The sequence below is a fragment of the Engraulis encrasicolus genome, chromosome 2 (assembly GCF_034702125.1).
Source record: "Engraulis encrasicolus isolate BLACKSEA-1 chromosome 2, IST_EnEncr_1.0, whole genome shotgun sequence".
Classification (NCBI taxonomy): Eukaryota; Metazoa; Chordata; class Actinopteri; order Clupeiformes; family Engraulidae; genus Engraulis; species Engraulis encrasicolus.
The window spans coordinates 6,786,353-6,808,110 of record NC_085858.1 but is presented as its reverse complement, the minus strand read 5'-3'; the positions used below and the strand labels follow the sequence as shown (position 1 = coordinate 6,808,110).

Sequence of the window (21,758 nt, the reverse complement as noted above, 5' to 3'; positions counted from 1 at the left end):
ATGGAAAGTCATGGAATTTTACCATTTTGCATGCAATCATGGAATATCATGGAATTTCCTTAACAGTTGTGTAGAAGCAAAACGTTTTTTTGTTTGGTGCATAAGATAGTTTCTTACTGGTTATACTACAACGCTTTGCCAGAGACGGTTTGGTTTTCCTAGAATGCAATGAGCACACCGAAGTCTGGCGATGGCTGGGTGTAGACTCTAGGGGTGAAGATAATATTCAGTTTTCACACTTTTTAAAACTTTTTAACGTAATTTCTTTTATGGAAGTGGTCATGGAAATTCAGTTTTTTGGGTCTGGAAAGTCAAAAGTCAAATCATGGAATTTTATATCTGAATTAGAATGGGAACCCTGTTGCAATTAGGGCTGTAATGATACTCTCAACTAAAAAAAATTATGACTAAAAACTATGAAAGTTTATAGGTAGAATAAGTTACAATAGGCTACTAATAATTTTAAAAAGTTAAAATGTAATAATGAGGATGATCTGAAGCTTGGAAGCACAATCACGTCATCATGTGGTTGTTTTCTGGCCTGAAGGGTAACAAAACTTTGAAAGGGCGAATCACGATACTGCCTCCTTGTATCGCGATACAGTATTGTGACTGTGTATCACGATTTCTCGGTTCGATACAATATTGTTACAGCCCTAGTTGCAATATCTTCTTTGGCCACCCTGCGCCACCATCTTACATGATGCACCTTTAAAGGGATACTGTCCCATTTTTGGAAATAAGCTTATTTTACACTTCCCCTTGAGTTAAATAATAGGCTTTTACCGTTCTTCTGTACTTTCGACCGTTCTCTGGGTATGGCAGTGCAAATTTTACCCCCATGCTAGCAGTTAACATTGAGTCCTATGAGACCAGTTCGCGGCTAACTGGTCTCATAGGGCTCAATGTTAACTGTTAGCTCGGAGGTAAAATGTGCACTGCCATAACTAGAAAACGGTTGTGAATACAGGAGAAAGGTAAAAGCCTATTATTTAACTCAAGGGGAGGTGTAAAATAAGCTTATTTCCAAAAATGGGACAGTATCACTTTAAGGTTTGTGGGAAACTGGTCAGGTATTTTGTGCTGTCCTCTTCCCTGTGTTCTGAAGCCTGTTTGCTGCCTGTTTGTGTCCACAGTGAGCCACATGCCCGCTTCTACGCCGCCCAGATCGTCCTCACCTTCGAGTACCTCCACTCGCTCGACCTCATCTATCGAGACCTGAAGCCTGAAAACCTGCTCATAGACCAGCAGGGCTACATACAGGTGAGCCTCCACATAATTGACCCCTTTAGAAGTTACGTCCTCACTGACTGCGCACGCATTGTTGGCTCAAGCACACACACACGCATACAAACAGACAGTGCAGACCCTAAAGAGAGAAGACCTGCTGTTCTGAAGCATGTACTGTTGTATATAGGGACGTCCCGATCCGATCACGTGATCGGAAATCGGCCCCGATCACGTGGTGTGCGACTCGATCGGAATCGGGTGTACCTCCCCGATCAGGACTCGGATAAATACATTCTCATCATTTTTAAAATGAACATGTTATAGGCTATCTATCGCAATGCAGTGGCACAGAGTGGAAACCCTCTTGGCTTCACAATAGAGACATCCACAGGAACAACATTACATTGCCAACTGAAAGGCATTGGAACACTGTAACGCACATCAGCTGATGACACTTCAGGTCCGTCAGCTGCACTTCTCTCCCCCTCTCTCTCCCTCTTCACGTTAACGCAAGCAACTGACCTCGGTCTCTTTACTCTGACCAACTTGAATGGAATGAACACGACTTAAGCAAATATGACAGAGAACAAAGTAGGCTATAGCTAAGGTGACTTACACGTTGGGCTACTGTAGTATATATCCACTTGAGGATTCCGGACGGCAAAATGCGCCATTGACTATCCAACAGATTAATGATCACTGCGCCTACTGCAGTCAACTGTAGGCTAGTTCTAATTAATTTGCAACCAGTAGTTGAACCTGATGCAATGACGAGGACTCTGATGGAAGTTAACATTGATGTTTACTGAACCTTTCGACCATATCGACCACAACTTGTATATAAGAAATGGAGAGCCTAAAAAGTACACTTGTTGCGCTATTCAGAGAGGGAATAGGCTGTTCCAGAGGCATAGGAGATGTTTGTGGACAAGAAATTTAAAGTACCGACTGGACTGAGAACACCATCAGGAATACCTGTGTCTGTGGCGCCAACTTCATATCGGAAGTTATCATCCATCATCAGTGAACATCCATTGTCTTATTTCGTAAAAAAACACCTAGCTAGATTCTTTCCAAATGTGCGGTACATAGTTGATTCTGCTCCAACAATGCACACGCAGCCCGATTATGTCACAGCTGTGTACAAACACTAAAGGGGTCTATACTCGAAAGATTACTAAAATTACATACAAGGGAGCCTCAAAATATACTCAATAGACCAGCAAGGCTACACAAATGTGAGACTCAAAACACATTGACCAGTAAGGCTTGAGTAAGATTGTATGTCGTAGATGTTAAGCAGAAGTAAAAATAATGATTTGAAAAACTACACCAGTTCTGCACCAGTACTTTTGACACATCTGCATGTAGATGAGCCTCAACGATACTTGTAGACCACCAAGATCACACTAAAATAAAAAAGCCTTCTTAGATCATATGTGCAGCATGGCCAGATGCCGTTTTGGAGTAACGGAAGTCACTTCTATGTGTTTTGCCACAAATTGTTTTTAGTGTGCACACATGAAACTCATCCCCACAACGCCATGCCATAAATGTGCAAGATTTTACTTATTGTTATATCAATACCTATGTTGGCCACAATCTCACATTGCACCTCAAACCTCCAGAATTTGTACTCATATTTCCTCATGTGTTTTTCCTATGCCCTTTAGATGATATGATGAGTAAACTTTGACAAATCTAGAACTAGAATGACCAATTTGGTTTTTTAAAAAAGGATACAAAGGAATTCATTACGAAGACTAGGATTGTTAACTGCTTCTTGGCCTTTCAATACATGGTCATTATGGTTAGCCATGGGCGGGCTAATGGTTAGGGCAGTGGTTCTTAACCTTTTTTTCCTTGAAACACCCCTAACCAGTGCCCAAGACAAGCCGTGCACTCCCAACCCAAGCGTCTACGCGTGCATACGCACTAAAAAATGATTTGAGTGATTAATTACAATGATTCTAGCTTTAGACATTAATCTATACTTTAATGACTTTACATGGGGACCAAACCATGTTTTCATTTGGTCTTGATTTGGCATAATTAAAATGTTTGTGTTGAGGTTGTGACCAAAATTCTGCTTCCAAACAAAATTCCGTGCACCCCCTGAATTCTCTCCAGGGGGTGCCTGCACCCCAGGTTAAGAACCACTGGGTTAGGGCGTTGTTGTTTAGGTAACCCATATGAAGAATGTCCTACACTGCCATTCTTGGTTGAAATGTCCTTGAGCGAGGCACCTAAATACGTTGCAATGACCTGGATTCAATCCGTTGTCCGTTTGGATAAAAGCATCAGATAAGTGTAATGTAACGTACAAGATTCCTAGGGAATCCGCATATGATTTTTAAGCTTTGTTGTTTCCACAGGTAACGGATTTTGGCTTTGCAAAGCGAGTGAAGGGTAGGACCTGGACACTGTGCGGCACCCCAGAGTACCTGGCCCCTGAAATCATCCTTAGCAAAGTGAGTACCGGTATCCTGCTTACCATCCGCATCGCTTGCTGATTCATGCAGGGTGTCTTACAGGTCCGTAGAAGGTCTTAAAATGTATTACATTTGTTTTCTTTTTTTTTTAAATACAATAAATAAGGAAAAAGTATTATTTTGTCTTACACTTTCAATCCAATGTCTTAGATTTGCAGAACTTAATTTTAGAGAGGAATCATTCCATCATTCATCATTCCATCATCCAAAAAATCGGCAGCCTCAAATAGCATTTTATTACCCTGTTACTACCACCGCCACTAGCACCACTAGAGAATCCAGTCAATCTTCATCACCTGGCATTCAAGCTGTGTTCTACTCTGAAGGCTGAGGTCATTTTGGGTGTTAAGGACAATAGCTAACCGCCAATCATACAGATCGAATGAAGGAACTGATAATAACCAATTGATTTTTGTGTTTTAATTTCATGTGAATGATCTTGCAATTTGATCCTTTCTTTTAAAAAAAAAAAAAAAGTCTTAATGTCTTCATTTTTACCTGGTCAAACCTGTTAGACACCCTGTTAATGTCATGAAAGGGTGTAATTCAACTCTTGTGAAATATTATGATGTTAAACTGCATGTTGGTATCACATCTGACCTAAACTGTTTTCTCTCTATCTCCAGGGTTACAACAAAGCGGTAGACTGGTGGGCTTTGGGCGTTCTTATTTATGAGATGGCTGCCGGCTACCCACCATTCTTTGCAGACCAGCCCATCCAGATCTATGAGAAGATTGTCTCGGGAAAGGTTAGTCCGACTGGTTGCTCCACATTTAGGTGCCATCATATGACTAGCAATCCATGTGTCACGTTAACATGGTGAACACTGGCCCTGCCGTGGCTGAAGCGGTAGGGCACTGCACTGCTACACCGGTGACCTGGGTTCCATTCCAGCCTGGCTCCTTTGCCGGGCCTTCGCTGTCTCTCTCTCCCCACTTGCTTCCTTTCTCCAGGAAGCCTCTCTCACAAATTAAGGTGCAAAAAGTGTAAATTTACAAATTATTATGAGCGTGGTTGGCAGACCTGGCATGACTTTCCGTGGCTAAATACCTTGGGGGCAGGATTTTATATCATCTGGTACAATCACTGACATATATACATGGACAGCATTCTTCTATTGTATTCCATTCAACAGTTTTGAAGCATCCGTGACTGATCTGCGAGGATTCTTCCGGCCTAAATGTCTGCATTTATTCCTCAGCAATGCTAAGAACCAGATGGTGGTTGCGTTTGACTGACAGTTGACAATCAAGCCAACGAACAATGCTCATTGGTCATTTAAACAATTTAAATAGCTCTCTGAAATAAAGGGTCAGCCCAAAAATAATATTTGGCTTATTTGAAACGGACAGGAAATTACCGCTTGCCCGAAATAGAGTAGACTCGGCAAGAATTGTCAAGGAGATGCATTGGCTCAAGTCTCCCATAGAGATGAATGGGAATTGGCCATTTTCTTCCGGCTTCCGGGTCTAGTCCCACCCCCGGCCATTGTTGCACTTCAGAACAGAACCTACGGTATCCCCTCAATTCAGTATCATTGGATACAATTGCACCCATATTTGGGACTGGTCGCGTCCACATATAATACAATTCATGCATGGTCCTGGTCTGGATGCCTCGTCCAGTTCTTGTACACAGTTTATTGGGTTAACCCACTGACATAGTTTTTGGGTAGGGTGCGCACATGCAAAAACATTTTTTTGCAGTTGCCAGACAAGTGTCAGACAGTTTTAGGAGGTAGATCTGCATGCCTGATGAAGATCCAGGGTGATCATTTTTTTAAATGATAAAGTAATTTTTTTTGAGCTTATTGGCAGTGAACAGACCTACCTCCTAAAACTGTTAACCCACTGAGCCCATGAGCTTTGTATTGACCCAAACATCAGCATGATACATTTGACAGCACCATTAGCATTACCAAATGTATTTGTAATGATATTTGACGGCACCGTTAGCAAACTGCATCTGTAATCACACACTGAATTAATGTTGCTAATACTGAATCATCTCATTGGTGATGGCTTAGTACAAACACTTAGCACATGAACTGCCATTCAGAATCATTCTGTCCTTTGCTGTGGGCCTATATGAGTTGAATTGTAGGTGATGTTACACAACAAAGAACATCTTCATTTCTGCACAAAAGGCTCAAACTTGGAATCATCATTGACCTTTGACCCCCATGGCTCTCCCGCCTCCCGCAGGTCCGCTTCCCTTCGCACTTCAGCTCGGATCTGAAGGATCTGCTGCGTAACCTGCTCCAGGTGGACCTGACGAAGCGCTTTGGCAACCTCAAGAACGGCGTCAACGACATCAAGGGCCACAAGTGGTTCGCCACCACCGACTGGATCGCCATCTACCAGCGGAAGGTCAGTGGACGCTGATGTGGTCTAGAAACATTTAACTTGTAGACAGGGGATGGGGTAGTGGTCGCTGCTGTGGGTGCAAGCTTAAAACTTCAGGTGCTTGAAAGCGCATCAGGATCTGAAAGAGCAAGTTTTGAATTGAGGAAAGTTCAAGAGGCTTGCACACAACGAAAATATGCCGACTTGACTCAGTCAAAATAAGGACTCTTTAACTTCGCTTCAGAATTGCCAGGCCGTGCCCTCCTAGTGACTCAACACCTTCCACATTGCTACTAGTCAGGTCAAGAGCAATGGAAGTACTTTCTGAGCTCTGGAGAACTTGGGAACTCCACCCACTTTGTCGGGAAGCAATCAACTTTGAGCAGCTCCAACAGCCCCTGGGTAGTGAAAGCGTGAAAGCCCATTGGGAAACTCCAACTCCCATTGTCATTGTGACACAGCACTCCACAGCACACAAGTGAACACTGCACACTGCACACAACGAAATTGCATTTATGCCTCACCCGTGCAAGGGGGCAGCCCTCAGTGGCGCCCCATGGGGAGCAGTGCGGTGGGACGGTACCATGCTCAGGGTACCTCAGTCATGGAGGAGGATGGGGGAGAGCACTGGTTGATTACTCCCCCCACCAACCTGGCGGGTCGGGAGTCGAACCGGCAACCTCTGGGATGCAAGTCTGACGCCCTAACCGCTCACCCATGACTGCCCACTGAGGTGTGTTCAAAGCAGTGGCGTGGTTTGAGCAGAGACATTCTATTGGGACTAAGAAAATGTTCGGTTTAAACTTCGGCACAGCCTTTTCTAGCCTCGACCAGTAGCAAAGCAAGGGCGGTGGGTCAACCATGCCGATTGAGAAACATTAATCGTTTTGCTCTAGGTCAGACTAAAGCTGGGCTTACACTGTGCGACTTTTGCCCCGATTTGGCACTCGCACAACTTTTTGAGAGTCGGGCCGATTTCTTGCTCAATCGCAGGTCAATCGTGAGTCTCGCATCGTGCCGTGTACATGGGGTAACGACAAGCGATTTCGCCTCACGATCGTGCAATTGCAGGGTCGCAAGAAAATCAAAACGGTTTGAAATTCTGGTTGTGGCTTGTGCGTAAATCGCACAGTTAAAGCAGTGCTACGACCCGATTTGACACTTTACATGCACAAATGAATAGGGCCGTGCGATTCGCTGTTGAGCGCGACCTCATCTCCACCTCAGGTGCGCATATTCCCTCCTCTGCAGACCGGGGAAACATGCCTGTCGCGTCGTACGGTGGAAGCATTTCGCTCGCATCCGACCGTCGGCTCATGTAGTGTGAGGTCGTGAGTTGTGAACTTTTAAACGGTGAAATTCCATCGTGCAGTGTGAGCAGAAGCTTAAGACCCACGACTGAAAATATCGCACAGTGTATGCCCCGCTTTACTCTCGAAGAGATTTGAAAGTGATAATCGGGCTACTTCAGAGTGCCTTGGATCTTTCTGAACTCAAAGCTGGCTTTGTATGTAGTATGACCAGTGTCCTGCAAGTATCCCACTTGTTGCACTTCCAAATGCCAGTCACATGCCCAACTGTACAACTAGGGTTCCAATGATGTTGGAGCGTCAAACTCCACTCTTCCCTCTTGTACCATTAGTGAAGTGCTGCACATGCAGTCAAAATGGTAAAAGTGGCTTTTCAAGCTTTATTTTGATTCAGGGCAGTTGACAAAAGCCATTACAATCTACTTTTTGCTATTTCAACCATCGGGTTTGTGTAGCCATCAGTCATCAGACAGTGCATATATTGCTGTATCACCATTCATTTTGAATGGGACCCGGTCTTATTAACCCAAAGCCCAAAGGCGTCTCCAATATGTCCAAGTGCAGGGACCTAATGTAGAAGGATTTTGCCAGACCTCGGCTCTCTTTGCCAAACCATATCGTGCTTGGCTCTGTGGCCCCATCCTGCCGTGCTGCTGGCCCCCTTTGCCACCTTATCAGTACCAATAGCTCTAGAGATGAAAACCAAACATAACATTTTGTGTAGATGTCACTGACCTCTTAAGTTGACTTTGTAGGTGCCCATCCTACATCATCGAGACCTCCCTTAGCCTGTTTTAATATGGATGCAAGAAATGGGCAAACTCAGTTCATCATTTTGCCCCCCAAATGACCCTAGTTTCCAAGTTTGCTTAAAATTTATGATGATGAGGTGGACTTTTACCATATTTTGACGCTTTGTTCTCTTTCTTGTTTCATCTTAAAATTTTGTGCGTGTGTGTGTGTGCGGCAGGTGGAGGCCCCCTTCATCCCCAAGTGCAAAGGCCCCGGAGACACCAGCAACTTTGACGACTATGAGGAGGAGGAGATCCGCGTGTCCTTCACGGAGAAGTGCGCAAAAGAGTTTGCCGAGTTCTAAAAGAAAACCGCACCCTGGGTTGCAGCAGAGGCAGAGAGGGGACGAAGAGGAAAAAAGAGGAAGAGAGAAAAAAGAGAGGGATTGAGGGGAAGGGACAGAGAAAAGAGCTAAAGGGTTTTTTTTGCAGGGGTGGGGAGTGGGGGTGGTGGTGTGTAAAAGAAAATGAAAATGGGACTGCCGACCTGCACGTAGAAGAGAACGACAACGACAATGTACAACCCCCCCTCCCCCTCAACAACACCCCCCTACTCCTTCCCATCCTCGGAAGGAGCGATGAAGTCGTCCAGATAGAGCCAGCAGTGTTGCCTTCTCAGATCGTCTCTTCACCTGTTACTTATCCATTTAATGTCCTCCCCACTCCTCCACCCTACTCTCTCTTTCAATCTCTTGGTCTGTTGGTGGCAGAGATGCAGTCGACTTTCTTTCCTTGTAATTGGTTGTCCTTTTTTTTCCTTCTTTTTTTTTGGCTTGTTTAAATCAAGGCAGAGTTGACGCCGCCTGGTGACTGTGGCAGGTGCCAGGCATTGACGTCTGTGTGGTACTGGGGTTATTTTTGCAGCCTTTCCAGGGGTGGACCATCTCTGGAGGTGCTTGTCCGAGAACAAGGGCATCATCACATCACTTGCTTTGTTTGCTAAAATCCATACCATGCCCCAATGCGTACACGCATGCATACACACACAAACACACACACACATACTTACTAACATAAACTGATACTTTATTCAGCCCTGACCTCTCGTCCTCCTCCCCTAGCCCGAGCAATACAGAGTTCAAGTCTAACGTGCCTGTCATGGTACCAGTGTTTGCAGTGGCGTGTTGAAGGCACTGCCACCGGTATTCAGCTTGTGGTGGCAGCAGACACGTTCTGTTTTTCAGGCTAACGTAAATCATGACGAGTGCATCATACCGTACCATACCACACATACACACGTGTGCACACAGCCATCATCATGACTTGTGTTGTGGCACGATCGTATGTGAAACTTTTTTTTTCAGCGCTTTTAGATCCTTTGCTGTTGACCACTTGGAGGGCAAGACTAGATTTGAATCATGTACCTAAAGTTGGTCTCACAACAGGCTTGTCATGTAGGTCTTAACAGTCTTTGGGACCTTTAAGTTAGCAGACTTCAATGCTCAGCCTTTATCTTTTAGAGGTAATTTTGTCTGTCCACTTTCTTGGATGATTTGTTTTTCTTTTGACTTTCTTTTTTGTTGTTGCTTTTTTAACTTTTGAGAATCATGTGTGTCTTCTTAAAGGACAAGTGCACTATTTTGAACATGAAGCTATCTTTTCTGGGTTTTCTGCAATGTTTTTAGAGTCCTCCTCACCGTTTTTATGATGCTTCTTGCTGCTGTCTCCTTTATTTGGCTAATTTGGATTTTCTCAACCAGCTTTAAAATGGCCGTGTATGGACATGTCCATATATCTGTTCTTAAAATCACCCTAAACATTTGTTTTCGAAGGTATGCATGTCACCAAGTAGTTTAGGTATGTTCACTGGCATTCACTAGCAAGTTTGAAAGTGAAATAAGTCTTCTGCCATGATTTATTTGGCATTTTATGAATTAAAGAAATGTATTTACAAAATGCTACATGAAGCTTGACAGGCGCCATGTTTTGCTACAAAAATTGTCATGGAATATCAATGATTGGAATACCAATGAATACTACTAAACTCTTTTGAAGTTGCACATTCTTAAAAACAAATGTTAAAAGTGGTTTAAGCACAGATATAGACATGTCCATAGATGGCCATTCTAAAGCCAATTGAGACAAAATCCAAATTAGCCAAATAACAGAGATGGCAGCAAACCTCAAATATATGGTGAGGGGGACTCTAAAACATTGCAGACAACTCAGAAAAGAGGCGTAATGTTCAAAATAGTGCACTCGTACTGCAAGTGTGTGTATGTGTTTGTTTGTTTAGTGGTTTGAAGATGGAATTGGAAAATGTGGTTCCTTTTTTGTTCAATTGTAGTCACCACCGTTTTAAAGAGCACTCCTTAAGCATAGGCGCTTGTAGCACATAAATATACACTCATGTAAGTCAAGCCTACACACACACACATGCACACACACAGCCCCATCCACATCCATCTCTTGGCTCATCACATTTGATTGCTGGGGGACGAACATCTGTCTTTCTTTTTGTTTGTTTGTTTGTTTCACAAATAAAGTACTATGATGTCGGCCAAAATCCCAAATGTTGACGGTGTTGTTTGAGAGAGCAGGGTTGCCGCTCGGTGACAAAAGCCAATGTGAAGGGGATGGAGGATGGGAAGACAAACAAGTAGCAACATGTTTCAGATATATGGTGCATGCCATTTTGTAGATGACACTTATTTAAAATTAAGTGTTAGAAGGGTAAATGACATCTTTTTTTCAATAGCTGTTTCCGGGCCAGGTTTCACAGGGTTCTTTGTCATGTTTTTGTTGTTTTGTTTGTTTGAGGGCTAGGGGGGAGGATGTGTGTGTGTGTGCGCGTGTGTGTGTGCGTGTGCATGTGTTGAAATTGGGTGTATAGTGTTTTTTTCAAAAAGAAAAAAAGTGAAGGGAGAGCATAGGCAGTGAGTTAAAGTTTGTTTCCCCCCCTTAATAACTCCAAGTTTACCCATCACCCCACCCTACACACATACCCCCCCCAAACATACACCTGTCCAGGAGCTCAAAATGATCTGAAGTTGGTGTTGGATCTAGGGCTGAAAGACCCTTTGTGCATTGTGCTTGTTTTGTCTATTTTTTTTCTTTCAAAGCAGCTTTTTAAATCATTCAGTCTCTTTTTTTCTAGCCTTGGACATTACCCTGCCTGGTGCTGACCTCCAGACAGGAAGATCCTTTTTTTCTTTTTCTTCTTCAATGTTCATTTTAGAAAATGCGTCCTTGTGGCTTATGATTCCATCTGTTAATTAAAAAGCTACCTATGATGTACAGAATTCAATACGTGCAAGAAAGTCATTTCAAAGTTTTGTCAGCCCAATTTTTGTTGTTGTTTTGGACAGCATATTATACCCTGTGTTAAACGGCAGGACTCGAGACAATCTATAGCCTGATCCCTGGTCTGGACAGATTTTAGAACCCTGTGCAATAATAGAAAATGATTTATCCTGTGTCCAAACTTCTGATTTTGGCTTCTTGGTTGATGTGAACTTTTCAGATTCAAGTCCTTCTCTCTGGAACATACACCCAGAGAGTATTTCTTTGCTCTTTTTCTTTCTTTTTTACAGGGTGCCACAGCACACAGCTGATTTGTGCAGGTGTTTTTTTTTCTTCCCCAAATGAATATTAACACGTTTTGTCATGACATTTAGTGTAGATTAAATTATTTCTACTGAATGTTCACAAATCTGATAGTCTGTTGCCAGCTTATTAAACCTTTCAAATGCTACTTTTCAATTCAAATTATTCAATATAATGCTGATTAATTCTGGTTTGTTAAAACTAGAAGAAAGAAGAATGTTTGAAAGAAACCAAGAACTCGTTTTCAGATTTTTAGATGGATCCCTGCTGTCCAAAGCTTTAGGCCTACTGCATTGCGGTTTAGTGGTGGGGAAGCAGTGCTCTTCGGGCAGAATCCTCTCAACGTTATCTTCAGGTATGAAAATGGATTTGTGTGAGAGGAGAGGGCAATGCACAATGCACTCCTGATGTGGGTCTCCTTACCTTTTGGAATCACACCCTCCCTTGGAGTGGGGTCACATGTGGATGGACCCACGGGTTCTCTGCCCTGCACTGACCTCGTGCTAGCTCATGGCCGGCTGCTTGTAATGTTCACATAACTAGTGTATTGAAAGGCGACAGTGAGGCATGCCGCCTGGTGGCTTACACTGGGTGTGCAAAGCAAATATGAGAGGTAAAGATATTGGTGAGATGGCGCAGTGGTTCGTTTAAAAAAAAACGTGTCTGAGTGGTTTGCAAATGAGCAAAGCAGTCCTCATGGTGCACATGTAAATGGCACCGAATAGCCTCTTTGGCTCTTTTAACCTTTCTTAAACGGTGTCGATTGCCAACTTTCCCCTTACCACTGTTTTTTGCTCTGTTGTGCTCACGAGTTTATGCTTACGTTTGTTTTTGTGTACATTCTTTCCCTCGCGCACGTCGTAGGCTACAGACAGACATTTGCTTTACAAATCATGGAGGACATTTTGTCTCTTTTTTCTAAATGTGTCAATAACAGGAATCTCTTTCCTCCCGATGCAGAAATGGTGATGGTGTAGTCTTGTACCTTTTTCGGGGAACAATACTGTATATCTCTGCCTATCAGTCTTAATTATATTTTTTTTTCCATCTGGAGAACTTGACAGATACCCTTAGCACACATCGAGTATGTTTTAAAAACTAAAAAGTAATATTTTACAACATGTATCATTCCAATAAAGTTCTACTTGTTAAAATTACAACCATATGGGTGCTTTTTGTAATACGTTGGGGCTGATATATGTTCATTCTAGGCCTATGTTACACAGGGAGGGGTGGACAGTTGACTAGCTTTTCATTAATCGACGCTGATAATGAATAGCAGATGAGGCGCATACTGGGGGAGAGAGCGCGCGAACACTAAAGGACGCCATTCTCAGTCAGGACGCCCTTAACTTGCTCTCTTTGGCGGCACATTGCAATTCGGCCGGTCCACCTTAAGCGCACAAGTGAGCAACGCACGCGTACAGTGAGGTTTCCGTTCTTGAGTCTCTCAACTGGGCTCGGACCGCGACCGCGGCAAGAAGAAGTAACGTTACGCGTCACATCGCAAAGACAAGAATCTGACGAACCTGTTTGGAAAAAAATGTCTGAACCAAGGTATCGCGACTGGATACTCGAGACAATTGACTCTCTACGATCAAGAAAAGCAAGACCAGACCTCGAAAGAATTTGTAGGATGGTACGACGACGACACGGGTCCGAGCCAGATCGAACCTGCAAAGAACTGGAGAAACTGATACAAGAAGAAACGGTACTTAAAGTTAACTACAAGGGCTCGATTTCTTACCGAAACGCTGCGAAAGTGCTAAGAAACCGAAAGAAATTGGGTCAGGTAACAAACAGAACAGGGGTGAAACAACCAGCGCACCCAGACTCGAGCAACGACGACAGTGCTCTCGGTCCCACGGAGGATGAGATGGGGGATATGGAAGTAATGCATGGCAGCCAGTTTAACGACTCTACGCTTGACACAACGGCAGATTCCACAGACATGGGCGAAGATACAACTGTGAGTTCGGTTTAAAAATACGTAGTTTCTCTTATTGCCAAATGTATTAGTCAAAGTGAGTTTTCGTTTTAATTTGGGCTTGGTTAAAGCAAGTGCACCCACTGACGAGCTGCCGCAGACGGGGAGCGGCACTATCTTTTTGTAACCGGGGGTAGAAGAACGCCAATAATGGAAGACGTTTTCTTGTCAGTGTTGTGAAACAAGTTTATCATGTGACTTTAACTGTATAAGTCACAAAACACATCGAAGTTGAAGGGGCGTCAAGTGAACGGACACAAAGAACCAGTAACGTACAAAGTCTGCCTGTCCAAACTCGGCTCTGCACCGACACGAGGCCAAGCGTATTCATCCAAACGGCTTGGATGTAGCAGATCGACGGGTTCAGTTCTAAACGCTGAGGGCCATGAGGACGATACATTCAAAGGTCACGCACTTCAAAGCTCCAAGATAAGTGGGTGTATAGGTATGAAGGCGGCTGTCGCAGGGAGAGATGACCCTTAGTCAAAACAAAGTGAATACGTGCAAGAAGATAGTCTGTCATGCTCCCCTTTGTCGGGGAAAATGCGAGAGTAGCTCCTCTCGGAAGTAGGGACGAAGTCGTCGGTGCGGCTACCGAAGAACTAACGACCTAAGCCCGATGCAATGGAAAGGTAGCTAGCCTGCTAGCATTTTGATTGCACGTCAGCACTGCGTTTTTGTCTTTTTTTCCCCCCCGAACGCAATAGGTAATCGAAGCGACAGAGAATCAAAAGCTTTAGGAAATAACGGAAACTTCTACAAATCCTCACACACGTGCCTCTTTGGTTCCATACTGCATGCTGTTCAGCATCACGAACTGATGAACATTCATTGTGTGAGTTTATTTGGTGAATTATGGACAGGACAAGCTGAGGGCTAGTGTTCTGTTTTGCGTGTTCTCAGTCGCAAGCGCTTCAGTGAGGTGCGGGGCGGGCTTTGTGGAGTTAGCGCTCGCACTCGCGCGCCTCAGCTAGTTACACACGGACATACGTACGGCAAGGCAAAGCTCCAGTTTCATGTCTCGTCACTCGCACACATGAGGGGAAAAGGATGTTTTCCACACAGTATGCCATTTTAACCAATGGTACACCCAACAGGGACGAGTTCGAAGCGAAGCCGCCTCGAAAAGCACATTGTAGTTGTGAAGACACACGGACATTAGCAAGGCCCGAAAAACTCGCAACGCTTGTCGAAACTGTCCAGCGTAGCAGGTCGACAAGCCATTCGTGCCTTTGCACATACTTCTAACCATCGTTGAAACTAAAATGATTGCCTTTGTGCGCCTCCGCCATTGACACTTGCTTGTTCCAAGCAGTTGTATGCGCTCTCTAACGTTAGAGCTGTATCGCCGCATTCGCGTTCAGCCAGATGATTATGGGCTATCCCATTCTGTATGCCCGCTATCTACTCCGGCAAAGGTCAGTGTTAATGCTTTTGTTTATATGGCGCAGTTTTTTGCACGCCAAACATGCGAACTGCATCATTTCACTGACCGCTCAGCTCATCAGAGACCAAATGCAACAAGGTACCCATGTCGTGAAAGCATGAATTATGAATCTGGAAGATAAGGTTGATCGTGCAGAATTGAAAAAAATAAACAAACGAGCGATTGACTATGAGACAATGGGATAAGAGAGTGTGCTCTTTTCAGTGGGCTCCGTGCGTTAAATGGGTGGTCACTTTGCGCACATTGACATGCATCTCTAATATTGATCCACCGTAGGCTACGTTTTCTTTTGAAATTCAAAGATATTGTATTCCTTTATTGTTATGTGTTTAAATCATAATTACGGTGCATCTCATTGTCCTGTATGGTGCAGTCATTCTGTCTTTGCTTGAATGATAGAGAATATGCATGTAAAGTCACTGCCCAGTTTCACACACAAGTTTATGTCTGACAGGAGAGCATGACCATGGCAGTGGACTTGCAAAATGGTGTATCACAAGATGGCATGCACAGCACACAAGATGGGTGTGGCATCACCATGCCAGGCCAGGGAGATGGGTTAGGCATCTGTGCCCAGAAGAGCCAGAGCACGGCATCGTACAACGGCTACTGGGCCAGCCAGGGCAGGCCTTGCACCAGCCCTGCCACCCTGAAGCGCGAGGGAGTGGAAGGCAATGCCTACCAGGCAGAGCCTATACCCACTGGAACACTTGGAGAGAACGGTTAGTCCCAAATTTAGATGCAATTACACTGTTGTAGCAAGTGCCTGGTGAAGGAGAAGAGTCTGGGCAACAAAATGAAAAGTGTGTGTGTGTGTGTGTGTGTGTGTGTGTGTGTGTGTGTGTGTGTGTGTGTGTGTGTGTGTGTGTGTGTGTGTGTGTGTGTTTGTGTGTGTTTGTGTGTGCATTTGTGTGCATTTGTGTGTGTGTGCCCTTAGGAGTGTTGGAGCTGGGGAGCCAGCCTCTGGCCATGTGTCCGTCTGTGCAGAGGTGTGCTCTGAAGAGAGAGGAGGGGATGAGGGCCGTGGAGAGTGCAGCCACACCTGATCAACTGGGCTCAAAGTGCAGCGCCACACTGGTCAGTCAGCTCTGTCTTAAGACATACATACAGTAAACACTAGTACTGCTTGGAAGCTTCAACCCTGTTCTGGAACGCTTTTATGCAATTTTCAGAATTATTCCAATATCTCGTCAGATTTCATGATTTTCAATAATATGAATGAATTACCAATGAATGGAACACATTTGTTAGGACTTTTCTGAAAGCGCTTTTTAATACCTTCCATTCACCTAGTCACATACCCTCTCAGCACTCAGTTAACCAGCACTTTGGGGAACAGTATTTAGCTCATGTACACTTTGCCCTCTACAGTACTTAGAGCACTGTGTTAGTCCTTTACATACCCACACCAACTCTTTTCAACTGCTTTTCCCTTCCTGCTAACAGCCCCTCCTCAACTGCACTGTTTAATGCATCAGGGAATGTCATCAGCTGGGACATAATTGGGTGCTTGATTATCTTGAAAACTCTCTCTAGGCAGGACTTTGGGTAGAGAACTAATTAAAACGGGAAAAATAAGGATGGTGATGTACATTGTTAGTGTAAACAGGTGCGCACTTGATGGGATGTTTTCCTCCAAAAGTGAAGTGACATGGAGTGGCAGTGAAGTCAGTGGCCACGTCAAGCCTTTGATTGCAATTCAGAGAGAGAGAGAGAGAGAGAGAAAGCTCCTATGATATCTGGGATTCACATGCTCATTTCAGGTGTAACGGAGGCTAACTAGCACAGAGTTGGCGTGGAACGTTGGTAAAACCTCCCTCCGATAGCCTCATAGTCTCGTGCCGTTGGGCCGAGAGACTAGTCTCTTGGCCCAGCGGTATCGTACTGTGTCTCCCATTGCCGAACCGTTGTAGTTGACGAGGTTGCACGTTCGATCCCCGAGGGGGGTGAACAGGTGCAAGATGACCTCCGTCACACAGGCATTAATAAGAAAAGAAGCTGCATGGAGGAAAACTCTGTTCAGAAATAATTGGACAGCAAATGATTGGGGAGAGCACATAGATAAAACTCAAGGCTTTTGAAAAATCAGCCTTCTTTGCAGATGCGTCTAAGAATTGAAGAGTTTTGTTGAATTCACAACTGTTCTGCCTGGCAAGACTCCAGTGCTGCATACCGTGAGAAGAGTGTAACTCTAAAGCCGTGAATTCTAGCACACTGCAGGGGGTATGTGGAAAAATGTAATACTAAAAAATATATGGAGCATAGCCCCATCGCTAGAGGAGGAGATCATAGAGCATGAGTGAGAGGGTATTTATGGCATATCAAAAGGCTAAGGGGGTACGCTAGACGGAAAAGGTTGAGGAACACTGCTGTAAAGCAGCGTGGTGGGAAGAGTGTCAATATGTGGGGCTGCGGTGCTGCCTCAGGACCAGTTCAGCCTCACATAGCTACGAGGGAGCCCCCATTTTTTTAGGCTCATCAACAAATTCAACACAACATCGCGCACGACTGTCAGTCAGCTGAACCTGGCCTGACAGCAGGTTATGCAGCAAGATAACCACTGCAGATAAACAACCTAGAAATGGGATGGAGAAAAGGGAAGATTTTACTCTCTGCACCAGCCAAGCCAGGGGTCCTTACGTTGGTACCCTCCAAATGCTGCCACTGTGGACATTTGGTGCTGCAAACCCCTCTAGTTAAATGGAGAATGTCAGACTGATTAGTCACTGTAGTGTAGGGAGTGTGATTTAAATAATGGCTGCTAATGAAGGAGACCGGAGAAGATGCCTGAGGGGGAACTCTTAGGTCCTGGTAAATTAGGTGGAATCTGGAGTTCTAAATTGTAAATTAAAAGGAGTTGTAAATTTGCTAACTTTTTACTCAGTGAAGAGGATGGTGGTTATTATTATTATTATTATTTATTGATTTTTGATTTGTTTTATTTCCAAAAATGTCCATTTAGTTAACCATTTTTTTTAGCTAAATGGTGAACCCTATCTTTTTGCAAAAATACTATGCAGCAAGAGCTCTGGCATTAGGCTCACAGTCTTTTGAACAGCACCGTGTGTTTGTGTGTACTGTGTATACTGTATATTCATGACGTTAATGCCTCAGTGCATTCTTGTCGCTAAGCTACTCTGTTGCATATTTGTGGTGCAGGACGAGGCGCTGCAGGTCTCCAAAGGACATTCCCACCCGTGTGCCTACGGTCTGGAGCACGCCTCCGGTGAGTCCAGCGGCCCTGGCCCGGCTTTACTACCTGCCTTGATGAGACCGTGACCTTGTGGGGAGTTTCATTTTATTTTTTTATTTGCTGCTCTGCGAAGTGATTGATTGTCTGACTGCTTTCCCTGTTGCAGGTAAGGAGAATAAGAAGGGCCTGAAGGTGACTGCGTCCTCTGCACTGGAACAATACGACGACGATGACGCCATGAAGGATGCGGAGAAGAGGAGAGAAGAGTGAGTGTTTTCATCCTTGTTGGGAAATATAAAAGGCAGGACTCATTGAGGTTTTTCTCTGCCTTGTGTTGACATGCAGAGACCCATTCATTCTTAAATGAAAATGTAAAAAATAAATCCCAAAAATGGTCAAAGAGCAGACGCCAACATCCTTCCAGATCTTGAGGAGAGGGGTTCCCATTGTTACTCAGTCAGTAGTGTGTTTGACGTGGCGCGTGTCCATTTCTACTCGCGTTGTCCTCAGGAGCGACGGGAGAGCAGAGGTCGGCCCAGATCCAACGCAGTGGACTGTGGCAGATGTGGCCAGCTACTTCACCACAGCAGGGTTCCCAGATCAGGCGCTGGCCTTCAGAACACAGGTAGGTACTGGTCATAATAATGATGTGCAGTGCAGTGCAGTGTGCCACTGCTGCTGCTGCTGCTGCTGCTGCTGCTGCCACCACTGCCCTTTCTGCTCTGGCCTCTAGGGGGAGCTAAACTCCCAGCTTCAGTCTTGTGCAACAGGCGTACTGTTTTGAAAATGATGTGTGAAATCGCCACCCCCTGGCCCGAGGTCCTTGGCTGTCCTATAAATGATGAGTCAAATGAATAATCACAGCACCGGCCATTAATCTACATGAAGTCACTAGTCTCTGTTTCGAAATATATACCGGTGTATATAATATATTTACACGGGTCTGTTTTGCCCTTGGCAGGAGATTGATGGCCGATCTCTTCTCCTGATGCAGCGCAGTGATGTGCTGACTGGCCTGTCTATCAAGCTTGGGCCCGCCCTCAAAATTTACGAGCGTCATGTCAAGATGCTTCAGAGGAGAGTGTTTCAGGAAGATGGTGACCTACGGTGAACACACACACGCGCGCACACACACGCACACACATTACCTCTCTCTTCTTAGCCATCTGCACAGCAGCTTGTGACAATTGTCTGCCTCTCATGCATACATCCACTCACCTTCTCAAACATTCACTCGAGTTTGGCAAGCGAGTTCACCAGCATTGAGTTCTGAGTGGGTCAAACACCAGTCGCCGTTAGAATGATGTCATCAAGCTGAGACACTTTAAAACAATGGGTCCTTTCCATTATACAAACTCCTATCCTCACTTTGCTGACACCTCGGCTCCATGGAGAAAACAATAGTTTTCCCGTTGTCTGCCTCGGCACAACAACTTTTGGGGGACTTTTTCCCCCATTCCCTATTTCCCCATTCCCCATATTTTTGAATTGAGCCTTTGCTCATTATGCTCATATTGAATTTAATTTCTGTCGTCAATGACCTCTTCTGGTCACCTGGAGGCCGTACGGGAGTTAAGATAATGGGATGGAGCCCATGTCACCCCAGAGTTTAGCATCTCGTCTCTCTTCCCTCCCTCCCTCCTTCAGGACTGAAAGAGCACAGGTGGCCTGTGTGCCACGTCCCAGTCCTTCTCTTCCTCAGTCTTTTACCCCTTTCCAGTCTCTGGGTTTGACCTCTGTTCAATTTTTACTTTTGCACGCAAGTGAAAACCTTGTTTTTTTGTGAATTCCATATAAAATATGGCTCATGTACATAGTGTTTACAAGGCAATGACTACGCGGTACATACTTTGCCGTTTTGTCTTGGTGGAGCAGTAATTTTGACCACTAGCTCTGTATTTGAATGTATATAACAGTATATTAACATATAAGATGCCTCTTGTATAACAATAGCATTTTAATCTTTAGGTCCTGCTAAAGTCACACTCTTACCGTTATTTTACACAGGTAAACAGCTTTCTGATTTTATTTGAAGGTACTCATTTGCGCATCTAAAGCATGTTAACCTGGAAGACAAAAATGTTCGACGGCAGTTTGTTTTTGTTTAGCACTAAGGAACGAAAATATTCATCAGTTGCCTATCAATTGGACATGTTTTTAATTACAAAGTCTAGAATGTTATTTTTCTGTTCCAAAGGCGCACAAAGTGCACTCTGTTGTTATTTGTCAGGACCTTACTATTTGTTTACAGCATACGGTATTGTAATATCTCCAGACTGCTTGGTCAAAAGACTAGGTCTTTGGGTTAAGCTATAATTGTCTCCTATTAAACTGATGTTGACTGAGCATTTCATTTTCAACTCTCTTCTTTTGTACCTTTAAATCTCCTCGTAATTATTTTTTCATGTCTCAGGTTTTCAGTAGGCTACTCATGTTCATGCTATGTACTGTTCACTGGCTTATTATGAACTATTTAGTCGTCACCTATCCAAGATATACAAATACCGCAGTGATGTGATAATATGATGGTCCATTTTCCCTCTACTGTAAGTCCCTGCTTTGAAGTCAAATCATTTCACCGGCCCCCTGGAACCATTCTCTATGGATCCCCTCAAGACATCACTATGTCGCACAAACGTCTTAATTGTTAATCTTAACTCCGCGTTTTAGCTGTTGTGGACTACAGTACATGTACATTTGCCAATAATTTGAAGTGGTTGTTTAGTTGTGCTGCTAGTACAGCCCGTTCTCTCGAAGACATAATCAATTTACATCACAATGTCTGTGACAAACGGAAGTTCTCAATTGCTACTTGTTGAATAATAACTTGTTAAATACTTGACACCTCATTAACCAATTTTAAATACATCTCCAAATTCCCAAATAATTAGAGATGACTCCTCAGTAGTGCTGCCCCTTTAAGGGTCCCCTGAACCATTCTTTATGAATACCTCTAGAGACATAATTGCGTCACATCTTTTGGGGCAAAGCGAAGGTTTCCAATATGTTTCAAATGAAATGTGTTTCCTAACATGGTTCTAATTGGAGCTGATTGTTCAGTAGTGCTGCCTTAGCTTCCACAAGGCCCCCATAGATCACATGAGTGGCTTCAGCATATGATGGGGATGGCCAATTAGCAGAGGAGGAAATCAGATTTCAGGAAATCAGTTGGAGTTCACTTGTGACCTCGGGCACTGCCTCAGCCAAACACTCAGCCAAAACCAACAGGACAAATGCCAAAGGGGGGAGGTAGGAGGAGAGGATAGATTATGAATATTAAAATTAAATGTCCTTAATTTTTTCACAAATAGAGCCAAGGTGGAAGGTTTTGTAAAAGCTTTGCCACACAATAATCTCTACAAAAAGAGAATGTTAATTCTGTAGTGGAGATGGTAAATATAACCGCAATAACTGCT

General features: G+C 44.2%; 2 protein-coding genes across 2 annotated transcripts in view; both read left to right on the top strand.

Moving 5' to 3' along the window:
* Nucleotides 1-11,416, top strand: part of prkacaa (protein kinase, cAMP-dependent, catalytic, alpha, genome duplicate a) — a 34,133-nt gene extending 22,717 nt beyond the window's left edge. The window contains exons 6-10 of the mRNA XM_063220764.1: nucleotides 1,137-1,263; nucleotides 3,606-3,701; nucleotides 4,349-4,471; nucleotides 5,928-6,092; nucleotides 8,349-11,416. Of these exons, the coding sequence (XP_063076834.1) occupies nucleotides 1,137-1,263; nucleotides 3,606-3,701; nucleotides 4,349-4,471; nucleotides 5,928-6,092; nucleotides 8,349-8,474 (637 nt within the window). The 3' untranslated portion in view covers nucleotides 8,475-11,416. The remainder of the gene's footprint in view (nucleotides 1-1,136; nucleotides 1,264-3,605; nucleotides 3,702-4,348; nucleotides 4,472-5,927; nucleotides 6,093-8,348) is intronic.
* Nucleotides 11,417-13,015: 1,599 nt separating this feature from the next.
* On the top strand, nucleotides 13,016-20,688 carry samd1a (sterile alpha motif domain containing 1a). Its single transcript, XM_063220718.1, has 7 exons — nucleotides 13,016-13,684; nucleotides 15,604-15,871; nucleotides 16,087-16,226; nucleotides 18,309-18,375; nucleotides 18,509-18,608; nucleotides 18,853-18,967; nucleotides 19,304-20,688. The coding sequence occupies exons 1-7, from the start codon at nucleotides 13,259-13,261 to the stop codon at nucleotides 19,451-19,453; spliced, it is 1,266 nt and encodes a 421-aa protein (XP_063076788.1). The 5' UTR covers nucleotides 13,016-13,258; the 3' UTR covers nucleotides 19,454-20,688.
* Nucleotides 20,689-21,758: the final 1,070 nt, after the last annotated feature.